General features: G+C 39.6%; 1 protein-coding gene across 11 annotated transcripts in view; it reads right to left on the bottom strand.

Moving 5' to 3' along the window:
- Positions 1-12,227, bottom strand: part of ABCB4 (ATP binding cassette subfamily B member 4) — a 75,002-nt gene that overhangs the window by 1,380 nt on the left and 61,395 nt on the right. For all 11 annotated transcript variants that reach the window (XM_032643699.1, XM_032643702.1, XM_032643703.1 and 8 more), the window contains 3 exons: positions 11,403-11,600; positions 9,723-9,929; positions 6,787-6,933 (listed from right to left, as the gene is read on the bottom strand). In XM_032643699.1, coding sequence (XP_032499590.1) covers positions 6,787-6,933; positions 9,723-9,929; positions 11,403-11,600 — 552 coding nt within the window. The remainder of the gene's footprint in view (positions 1-6,786; positions 6,934-9,722; positions 9,930-11,402; positions 11,601-12,227) is intronic.

Here is a 12,227-nt window from a genome sequence, read left to right as displayed (position 1 = left end):
CATGCGTTAATACACGATATTTGTTTTTCTCTTTCTGACTTACTTCACTCTGTATGACAGTCTCTAGATCCAACCATGTCTCAACAAATGACTCAATTTCGTTCCTTTTTATGGCTGAGTAATATTCCATTGTATATATGTACCACATCTTCTTTACCCATTCATCTGTCGATGGGCATTTAGGTTGCTTCCATGACCTGACTATTGTAAATAGTGCTGCAGTGAACATTGGGGTGCATGTGTCTTTTTGAATTATGGTTTTCTCTGGGTATATGCCCAGTAGTGGGATTGCTGGATCATATGGTAATTCTATTTTTAGTTTTTTAAGGAACCTCCATACTGTTCTCCATTGTGGCTGTATCAATTTACATTCCCACCAACAGTGCAAGAGGGTTCCCTTTGGTCCACACCCTCTCCAGCATTTGTTGTTTGTAGATATTGTGATAATGCCCATTCTAACTGGTGTGAGGTGATACCTCATTGTAGTTTTGATTTGCATTTCTCTCATAATTAGTGATGTTGAACAGCTTTTCATGTGCTTCTTGGCCATCTGTATGTCTTCTTTGGAGAAATGTTTATTTAGGTCTCCTGCCCATTTTTGGATTGGGTTGTTTGTTTCTTTAATATTGAGCTGCATGAGCTGTTTATATATTTTGGAGATTAATCCTTTGTCCATGGATTCGTTTGCAAATATTTTCTCCCATTCTGAGGGTTGTCTTAATGTATATTTATTTTTGGCTGTGTTGGGTCTTCGTTTCTGTGCGAGGGCTTTCTCTAGTTGTGGCAAGCAGGGGCCACTCTTCATCGCCGTGCGCAGGCCTCTCACTATTGTGGCCCCTCTTATTGTGGAGCACAGGCTCCAGACGCGCAGGCTTAGTAGTTGTGGCTCACGGGCCAGTTGCTCCGTGGCATGTGGGATCTTCCCGGATCAGGGCTCAAACCTGTGTCCCCTGCGTTGGCAGGCAGATTCTCAACCACTGCGTTACCAGGGAAGCCCCTGAGGGTTGTCTTTTCGTCTTGTTTATGGTTTCCTTTGCTGTGCAAAAGTTGTGAAGTTTCATTAGGTCCCATTTGTTTATGTTTCCATTATTCTAGGAGGTAGATCAAAAAATATCTTGCTGTGATTCAAAGAGTGTTTTTCCTTTGTTTTCCTCTAAGAGTTTTATAGTCTCTGGTCTTACATTTAGGTCTCGAATCCATTTTGAGTTTATTTTTGTGTATGGTGTTAGGGAGGGTTTTAATTTTATTCTTTTACATGTAGCTGTCCAGTTTTCCCAGCACCACTTATCGAAGAGACTGTCTTGCTCCATTGTATATCTTTGCCTACTTAGACATAGATTAGTTGACCATAGGTGCGTGGGTTTATCTCTGGGCTTTGTATCTTGTTCCATTGATCTATGTTTCTGTTTTTGTGCCAGGACCATATTGTCTTGATTACTGTAGCTTTGTAGTATAGTCTGAAGTCAGGGAGTCTGATTCCTCCAGCTCCGTTTTTTTCTCTAAAGACTGCTTTGGCTATTCTGGGTCTTTTGTGTCTCCATACAAATTTTAAGATGATTTGTTCTAGTTCCATAAAAAATGCCATTGGTAATTTGATAGGGATTGCACTGAATCTGTAGATTGCTTTGGGTAGTATAGCCATTTTCACAATATTGATTCTTCTAATCCAAGAATTTGGTATATCTCTCCATCTGTTGGTATCATCTTTAATTTCTTTCATCAGTGTCTTATAGTTTTCTGCATACAGGTCTTTTGTCTCCCTAGGTAGGTTTATTCCTAGGTATTTTATTCTTTTTGTTGCCTTGGTAAATGGGAGTGTTTCCTTAATTTCTCTTTCAGATTTTTCATCATTAGTGTATAGGAATGCAAGAGATTTCTGTGCATTAATTTTGTATCCTGCAACTTTACCAAATTCATGGTTTAGCTCTAGTAGTTTTCTGGTGGCATTTTTAGGATTCTCTATGTATAGTATCATGTCATCTTCAAACAGTGACAGTTTTACTTCTTCTTTTCAAATTTGTATTCCTTTTATTTCTTTTTCTTCTGATTGCCATGGCTAGGACTTCTAAAGCTATGTTGAATAACAGTGGTGAGAGTGGACATCCTTGTCTTGTTCCTGATCTTAGAGGAAATGCTTTCAGTTTTTCACCATTGAGGACGATGTTGGCTGTGGGTTTGTCGTATATGGCCTTTATTATGTTGAGGCAGGTTCCCTCTATGCCCACTTTCTGGAGAGTTTTTATCATACATGCGTGTTGAATTTTGTTCAAAAGCTGTTTCTGCATGTATTGAGATGATCATATGGTTTTTCTCCTTCAGTATGTTAATATGGTGTATCACACTGATTGATTTGCTTATACTGAAGAATTCTTGCATCCCTGGGGTAAATCCCACTTGATCATGGTGGATGGTCCTTTTAATGTGTTCTTGGATTCTGTTTGCTAGTATTTTGTTGAGGATTTTTGCATCTATATTCATCAGGGATATTGGTCTGTAATTTTATTTTTTTGTAGTATCTTTGGTTTTGGTGTCAGGGTGATGGTGGCCTCATACAGTGAGTTTGGGAGTGTTCCTTCCTCTGCAATTTTTTCTAAGAGTTTGAGAAGGATGATTGTTAGCTCTTCACTAAATATTTGATAGAATTCACTTGTGAAGCCATCTGGTCCTGGACTTTTGTTTGTTGGAAGATTCTTAATCACAGTTTCAATTTCATTACTTGTAATTGTTCATATTTTCTGTTTCTTCCTGGTTCAGTCTTGGAAGTTCATACCTTTCTAAGAATTTGTCCATTTCTTCCAGGTTGTCCATTTTATTGGCATAGAGTTGCTTGTAGTAGTCTCTTAGGATGCTTTGTATTTCTGTGGTGTCTATTGTAACTTCTCCTTTTTCATTTCTAACTTTATTGATTTGAGTCCTCTCCCTCTTTTTCTTGGTGAGTCTGGCCAATGGTTTATCAATTTTGTTTATCTTCTCAAAGAACCAGCTTTTAGTTTTATTGATCTTTGCTATTGTTTTCTTTGTTTCTATTTCATTTATTTCTGCTCTGATCTTTATGATTTCTTTCCTTCTGCTAACTTTGGGTTTTGTTTGTTCTTCTTTCTCTAGTTCCTTTAGGTGTAAGGTTAGATTGTTTACTTGAGATTTTTCTTGTTTCTTGAGGTAAGCTTGTATAGCTATAAACTTCCCTCTTAGAACTGCTTTTGCTGTATCCCATAGGTTTTGGATCATTGTGTTTTCATTGGCATTTGTCTCTAGGTATTTTTTGATTTCCTCTTTGATTTCTTCAGTCTTCGTTATTTAGTAACATATTGTTTAGCCTCCATGTGTTTGTGTTTTTTACGTTTTTTTCCCTGTAATTCAGTTCTAATCTCATAGCATTGTGGTCAGAAAAGATGCTTGATATGATTTCAATTTTCTTAAATTTACTGAGGTTTGATTTGTGACCCAAGATGTGATCTATCCTGGAGAGTGTTCTGTGCACACTTCAAGAACGTGTAATCTGCTGTTTTTGGATGGAATGTCCTATAAATATCAATTAAACCTATCTGGTCTATTGTGTCATTTAAAGCTTCTGTTTCCTGATTTTCATTTTGGATGATCTGTCCATTGGTGTAAGTGAGGTGTTAAAGTCCTCTACTATTATTGTGTTACTGTCGATTTCCTCTTTTAAAGCAGTTGCCTTATGTATTGAGGTGCTCCTATGTTGGGTGCATACATAATTGTTATATCTTCTTCTTGGATTGATCCCTTGATCATTATATAGTGTCCTTCCTTGTCTCTTGTAACATTCTTTATTTTAAAGTCTATTTTATTTGATCTGAGTATAGCTACTCCAGCTTTCTTGTGATTTCCGTTTGCATGGAATATCTTTTTCCATCCCCTCACTTTCAGTCTGTATATGTCCCTAGGTCTGAAGTGGATGTCTTGTAGACAGCCTATGTATGGGTCTTGTTTTTGTATCCATTCAGCAAGCCTGTGTCTTTTGGTTGGAACATTTAATCCATTCATGTTTAAGGTAATTATCGATATGTATGTTCCTATGACCATTTTCTTAATTGTTTTGGGTTTTTGTAGGTCCTTTTCTTCTCTAGTGTTTCCCACTTAGAGAAGTTCCTTTAGCATTTGTTGTAGAGCTGGTTTGGTGGTGCTGAATTCTCTTAGCTTTTGCTTGTCTGTAAAGCTTTTGATTCCTCCATCGAATCTGAAAGAGATCCTTGCTGCGTAGAGTAATCTTGGTTGTAGGTTCCTCCCTTTCATCACTTTAAGTACATCTTGCCACTCCCTTCTGGCTTGTAGAGTTTCTGCTGAGAAATCAGCTGTTAACCTATGGGAGTTCCCTTTTATGTTATTTGACGTTTTTCCCTTGCTGCTTTCAGTAATTTTTCTTTGTCTTTAATTTTTGCCCATTTGATTACTATGTGTCTCGGCATGTTTCTCCTTGGGTTTATCCTGTATGGGACCCTCTGCGCTTCCTGGACTTGGGTGGCTATTTCCGTTCCCATGTTAGGGAAGGTTTTGACTATAATGTCTTCAGATTATTTTTTCTGGTTCTTTCTCTCTTTCTTCTCCTTCTGGGACCTCTATAATGCGAATGTTGTTGCGTTTAATGTTGTCCCAGAGGTCTCTTAGGCTGTCTTCATTTCTTTTCATTCTTTTTTCTTTAGTCTGTTCTGCAGCAGTGAATTCCATCATTCTGTCTTCCAGGCCACTCATCTGTTCTTCTGCCTCAGTTATTCTGCTATTGATTCCTTCTAGTGTATCTTTCATTTCAGTTATTGTATTGTTAATTTCTGTTTGTTTGTTCTTTAATTCTTCCAGGTGTTTGTTAAACATTTCTTGCATCTTCTCGATCTTTGCCTCCATTCTTTTTCCAAGGTCCTGGATCATCTTCACTGTCATTATTCTGAATTCTTTTTCTGGAAGGTTGCCTATCTCTGCTTCATTTAGTTGTTCTTCTGGGGTTTTTATCTTGTTCCTTCATCTGGTATATAGCCTTCTGCCTTTTCATCTTCTCTGTCTTTCTGTGAATGTGGTTTTTGTTCCACAGGCTGCAGAATTATAGTTCTTCTTGCTTCTGCTGTCTGCCCTCTGGTGGATGACACTATCTAAGAGGCTTGTGCAAATTTCCTGATGGGAGGGACTGGTGGTTGGTAGCTACATAATCCATTTTGCATATAGTTATGTTCTTTATAAGAAAAATGGATTCTCACACTAGTCACAAAATGATTTAAACTTTACTTCACTTTTGAGTATTTTATTTCCCAGGTTTTCCATTATTAATGAATGCACTAAAGCAAATGAAAAGTGCAAAAAATAATACTTTATACAAGTAATACGTGGTCATTTTTGAAAATTTGGAAAATGCTGGAAGGGATTCAATTAAAATATTGGGGATTCAATTAAAATATCTACCTCAAAATAACCGCTATCTACATTTGTTTATTTCTGTGCTTGCCTATCTTTTAAAATTTTATTGAAATAGAGTTGATTTACAATGGTGTGTTCTTTTCTCATATAGGTTGTTACAGCATATTGAGTATAGTTCCCTGTGCTACACAGTAGGTCCTTATTGGTTATCTATTTCATATATAGTAGTATGTACATTTTAAAACCAGACTAATTTATCCCTCCCCTCCTTTCCCCTTTGGCAACCATGTTTGTTTTCTATGTCTGTGAGTCTATTTCTGTTTTGTGAATAAGTTCCTTTGTATCAGTTTTAAATTAGATTCCACATTTGAGTGATATCATAATGGTATTTGTCTTTCTCTGACTTACTTCACTTAGTATAATAATCTCTAGGTCCATCCATGTTGCTGCAAATGGCATTAGTTTGTTCTTTTTTATGGCTGAGTAGCATTCCATTGTATATATGTACCACATCTTCTTTATCCATTCGTCAATGGACATTTAGGTTGCTTCCATATCCTGGCTATTGTAAACAGTGCTGCAACGAACACTGGGGTGCATGTATACTTTCAGACTATGTTTTTCTCCAGATATATGCCCAGGAGTGGGATTGCTGGGTTGTATGGTAGTTCTATTTTTAGTTTTTTAAGGAACTTCCATACTGTTCTCCATAATGGTTGTACCAATTTACATTCCCACCAACAGTGTAGGAGAGTTCCCTTTTCTCCACACCCTCTCCAGCATTTGTTACTTGTAGACTTTTTTTTAAATAAATAAAATTTTATTTATTTAATTTATTTATTTATGTATGGATGGCTGTGTTGGGTCTTTGTTGCCACATGCAGGCTTTCTCTAGTTGTGGCAAGCAGGGGCTACTCTTCCTTGCGGTGCACGGGCTTCTCATTGTGGCGGCTTCTATTGTTGCAGAGCATGGGCTCTAGGTGTACAGGCTTCAGTAGTTGTGGCACACAGGCTCAGCTGCTCTGTAGCATGTGGGATTTTCCAGGACTAGGGATCCAACCCATGTCCCCTGAATTGGCAGGTGGATTCTTAACCACTGTGCCACCAGGGAAGTCCCTGTTGACTTTTTGATGATGGCCATTCTGACCAGTGTGAGGTGGTACTCACTGTAGTTTTGATTTGCATTTCTCCATTAATTAGTGATGGTGAGCATCTTTTCATGTGCTTGTTGGCCATCTGTATGTCTTCTTTGGAGAAATAACTGTTTAGGTCTTCTGCCCATTTCTTGACTGGGTTTTTTTTTCCCCCTGGATATTTAGCTGTATGAGCTGTTTGTGTGTTTATCTATTTTTTCATGGTTGACTGCACAAAGAAGTTCTATTTTATAAATTAAATGGGACATGAGGTAGGAGGCCGTACCTTTTCACTTTCAGTATCCAGAGCTGATGTAGCTTCATCCAACAGTAGGATTCGGGGGTGTCGGATGAGGGCTCGGGCAATAGCAATCCTCTGTTTCTGACCTCCTGAAAGCTGAGTCCCCTTATCTCCCACTCTTGTTTCATATTTCTGCAAGTTAGCCATTAGTAAAGTTAATAAAGTTCTAGCTCAGAAAAATTCTAATGACATATTGAATAAACTTTTACTTCTTAACAAACACTTGACAGTTCTAAGAAAAAATTACTTAGAATCACTAAAAAGTTTCTGTAACAACTACCAAGTTGTCCATTTAATTTTTTTAACAGGACATTCATTTTCAAAATCAAACTAGAAAATTAATGACCTTAGTTTTCAATGGTATGCTGCAACAAATTCTCCAATTCCTACCATTATAAAAATGTCAGTTGATCTGCTATCATTGGAGTCCTAAAATGGTTACATGTTAATGTTTAAGGTATAACATTTTTTATTTGAAATATTCACATGACTCACATGGAGCCTGTTCTTTTTTAAACTCATTCATTCACTTAAATATTTACCAGCTACCTATTATGCCAGAACTGTGGGAAGTATAAAAATGAATTTGTCTGTGTTCTTACCCTTAAGGAATATATAATCAAGAGAAAAAATACATATACACAGCACTCAATATAAGATCAAGTTACTAGTCACTGTGAAAATTGTTTCACTGAACTCTTTGTTTTCAAATATATATTGATTTCACTGCAATTTGGCTATAGTCGTAACTGCTAATAATGAGGTAATAAATAGGGAGTGTTGGGGACCGTGGAAATTGGAGAGTACAGTCCTCTCCAAAGAAATGAAACACTAAAGAAAACAACCTTATACCAAAATTAACTCAAAATGGAGTGTGAAATTAAAAGTAAAATGTAAAACCATAAATTTAGAAAATAGTGGAGAAAAATCTTCAGGACCAAGGGCTAGGCAAAGAGTTCTTGGACTCGACATCAAAAGCACAGTCTGTAAAAGGAAAAAATGAATTGGACCTCATCAAAATTAAAAACCGAAGCTCTGAAAAAGACCCTGTTAAAAGGATGAAAAAATAAGCTACAAACTGGGAGAAAATATTTGCAAACTACATTTCCAACACAGGACTAGTAACATGAATATATAAAAATCTGTCAAAACTCAACAGTAAAAAATAATCCAGTTAGAAAATGGGCAAAAGACATGAAAAGACATTCCACCAAAGAGGAAATATAGATGGCAAATAACTATATAAAAACATGTTCAACGTCCTCTGCCATTAGGAAATGCAAATTAAAACCACAGTAAGATATCACTGTACACCTATCAGGATGGTAGAAAAATCAGTGGCAACAGCAAATGGTGGCAAAGATTCAGAGCAACTGTATCCCTCCCTCATACTTGCTGGTGGGAAAATGAAATGGCAGAGCCACCTTGGAAAACAGTTGAGCAGTTTCTTATAAAGTTAAACAAGCAATTAGCATATGGTCTAGCAGTTGTGCTCCTGGGCATTTATCGCAGAGAAATAAAAATTTAGGGTCACACTAAAGCCTGTACACAGTATTTATAGCAGCTTTACTCTTAATAGCCCAAACAGAAACAACCTAGATGTACTTCAACAGGTGACTAGTTAAAAAAGCTGAGGACCATATGATAGCTCTATTTTTACTTTTTGTAAGGAACCTCCATACTGTTCTCCATAGTGGCTGTACCAATCTACATTCCCACGAACAGTGCAAGAGGGTGCCCTTTTCTCTACAAAACAGAAATAAGAGTTACAGATGTAGAAAATAAATTTATGGTTACCAGCGGGTAAGGGGAGGGGGTTAAATTGGGAGATTGGGATTGACGTATACACACTACTATATATAAAATCGATAACTAATTAGGACCTACTGTATAGCACAGGGGACTCTACTCAGTACTCTGTAATGGCCTATATGGGAAAAGAATCTAAAAGAGTGGATAAATGTATATGCATAAGTGATTCACTTGGCTGTACACCAGAAACTAACACAGCATTGTAAATCAACTATACCCCAATAAAAATTTAAAAAGCTGCGGGCCATCCAGACCATGGAGCCATCCAACTCGGCAATAAAAAGGCATGAACTGTTGTGTATACAGGTATACACAACAGCTTCAGGGAATTATGCTGAGGGAAAAAGCTAATCTCACAAGGTTATATACCGTACATATGTTTACATAACATCCTTAAAGTATAAGATTACAGAAATGGAGAACAGTTAGTGGTTGCCAGGGGTCGTGGGGAGTAAGGGCAGGGAGGAGGGGTGTGTGGCTATAAAAGGGCAAAAGGAGGAATCTGTGGTGATGAAAACGTTCCATATCTTGACGGGGGAGAGGATACATGAGTCTACACACGCAGTAAAATTGCGTAGAACTACAGACGTATCCAGATGCAGACAAGTATAATAAAACTGGGGAAGTCTGAGCAAGATAAGTGGATTGTATCAAAATTAGTATCGTGGTTGCCATACCCTATTAGTTTTGCAAGATGTCATTGGCGGAAACTGGGTCAAGCGTACACAAGATCTCTGTATTCCTTACAAGTGCACATGAATCTATAATTATCTCAAAATAAAATGTTTAAAAAGGAAAGTACCGTAAGGAATAAAGCAAACATGGCTACAGTACGAACGCAGCCCTCAAGCACCTGTTTGAGGGGACTTAACATCACCTCGTTTGCTTCTCACGACATCTGTACAAGGTAGACACCACGCCTAATTTTCCCATTTACCAGTAAGGAAACCTGGTATCGTGGACTTCAGTGTCTTGTCCAAGGTCACAGTGCTAGTACAGAGGCAAGTTCTGTTGCAAGACTTTGAAGTATAACTTTGGGAACTCTTGGAGGAGGAAAACAGTTTGCAGTTGATTCTGGTATCAGCCTAGGAAGCTACCAGTTCACTTACTTCGGGTAAGGTCTCGATGAAAGGATGGATGTTGGCTGCTTTGGCGGCACTCACAATTTCAGGCATCTTTACAGACCGGCTGTTGTCTCCGTAGGCAATGTTGTCGGCAATGCTGCAGTCAAACAGGATGGGCTCCTGGGACACAATTCCGAGTTGGGCTCTGAGCCACTGGACGTTGAGTTTCTTTGCTTCTTGACCATCTAGGAGCTGAAAACCAAAGTCCACAAACTATAAGAAGGGCTTAAAAAACAAACAAACAACTAAACAGTAAGTTACTAGGAGGACTGTTCCACGTGGGCATCAGCAGTTTGTGAAATACCAACCCTCACAGCCTGTAAGCTCTTACACTGCTGGAGGCCAACACAGCCAACAAAGCCATTACTTCTTGTTGTTAACTAGGCCATCCCTTTCTTGTTCTACCTGGAAAAATGGTGGAACATTTGGCCCCGTCTTTCCACAGTACTTTCTCTGCTTCCTACCTGCCCTCATCCAGGCAAATGTACCGTCCTCTGCCTTTAAGAAGTATGCAGTTAGGTGTCCTGCTCATATCTGCTGTCGCCTGAACAACTGCAACCTTTCACCTTGACTGTATCCCCCTCCTCCAGGCACACCAGGACAAAAAGCAGATCAGCAGCATGGCCCCAGATTTTGAAAGTTGGTTATCTCCTTTCCTACCTCTACCTCTCTTTCACTTGAGAACTACCGGCCTTCAGCTTCCCCCATTTCTCTTTTTGATGGCACTAAAGGACAAGAGTTCAGTGGAAAGTGGACAAGCTCAAAGGGCAGTATCTTTGTCTTTGGAAAACTGGCTTTGTTGATGGTGGCTTTGATTATTTTTTTGTTTGCCGTAAGCAGCAGGCATGATGCTTCTAGAGGAGCCTTGTGATGTGCTAACTGAGAATACAGCTTCCAGCAATGCAAAGGGCACGGTGAAGAAATACACAAAGTCCAACTAGTCTTGCCCTCTAAAGAAATTCCCACTGTGGTATTAGCACAGCACACCTACAGAGTATTGTTGAGCTGCTTTGGCCGTATTCATACCTTCAGCGTAATTGTAATAGTGGAAGCATAAGATTTCCCCCAAAGAAACAACTCAACAAGGTTTAACATTCTGGTGACTGTCTAACTGGGGGTGGGCTTCCTGGGCTAGGTCAGTGGGTACCATCCCAAGGTAATGGGAAACGCAGGCATTATCGCTAAGAGCCAGGTCTCCACTCACGGAAGAGGGCCAGGGGCCAGACACCACAACATCAATGCTGAAAGCCAAATATGAGAGGGCTGAAGTACGGGTTAGAGAGATGGCAAAGGCAAGAGGAGGGGAGGGAGTCCTGGGCGTCTACCCAGAACTCTGGCAGGACTGTGCGGCTTACCTTTACAACCCAAGAAGCGACTGAGTGTTCACGCAGGAGGCTCCAGCTGGCTCAGAAGGCCCAGGGCAGGGCACAGGTCAACTTTACACTTAGTACTTTCTGAACTACACTCCATTCCTGATGTTCTACCCTACCGTCCCCATATATCTGTCTGACTGTGGGTGCCACCTTGGGGTTTAGAGAATGGTGGTCCTCATATCAGTTAGGATTATAGGTCTTGTCCAGTTTTTTCCAATATTATGGGAATATTGGCTTAGCCACTTGAAATACTGTCTTAAATCAAGTTACTAATTTAAGAAAGTGTGCTCACCACTGTTCCAGCCAAGGGGTCGTAGAACCGCTCCAGGAGCTGGACCACCGTGCTTTTCCCACAGCCGCTGCTGCCCACCAGGGCCAGCGTCTGGCCCTTCTTCACCTCGAGGCTCAGCCCCTGAAGCACAGGCACGTTTGGCCGCGTGGGATAGTTGAACACGACTTCATTAAGTGTCACATTTCCTTCAAACTTATCCTAAAAAATAGGTATTTTTATGTTGCTATTGTAATTGGTCTGATAATGACTGAAATAAAAAGTATAATTTCAAGGCCTTCCCTGGTGGCGCAGTGCTTAAGAATCCGCCTGCCAATGCAGGGGACACGGGTTCGAGCCCTGGTCCGGGAAGATCCCACATGCCGCGGAGATACTGCCCCCGTGCGCCACAACTACTGAGCCCGTGAGCCGCAACTAATGAAGCCCATGCGCCTAGAATCCGTGTTCCGCAACACAAGAAGCCACCGCAACGAGAAGCCCGCGCACCGCATCGAAGAGTAGCTCCCACTCGCCGCAACTAGAGAAAGCCCGCGTGCAGCAGTGAGGACCCAATGCAGCCAAAAATAAATAAAAAAAAAAAAGTATAATTCCAAGGAAGCTTTACCAAACACTATAGCAGAGAAACATACAATTCATATTCAGTACAGGTACTGGCCACCAGTTAGTATTGGTAGCAAGTTTGTTATATAAAATGAAGATGGCAGCCAGGGGTATAGGTTAAAGACAGTCATATTACAGAGTTGTTAACTAAACTCCAAATTTCTGGTTCATTGAAGACAACTATTTAGCTTTCCCAACTGATGATTTTGCGGCTGGAGCCAAGTCAAT

The sequence above is a fragment of the Phocoena sinus genome, chromosome 9 (assembly GCF_008692025.1).
Source record: "Phocoena sinus isolate mPhoSin1 chromosome 9, mPhoSin1.pri, whole genome shotgun sequence".
Taxonomy (NCBI): Eukaryota; Metazoa; Chordata; class Mammalia; order Artiodactyla; family Phocoenidae; genus Phocoena; species Phocoena sinus.
Note: the sequence above shows the minus strand (reverse complement) of the source record. Positions and strands in the feature narration are given on the sequence as shown.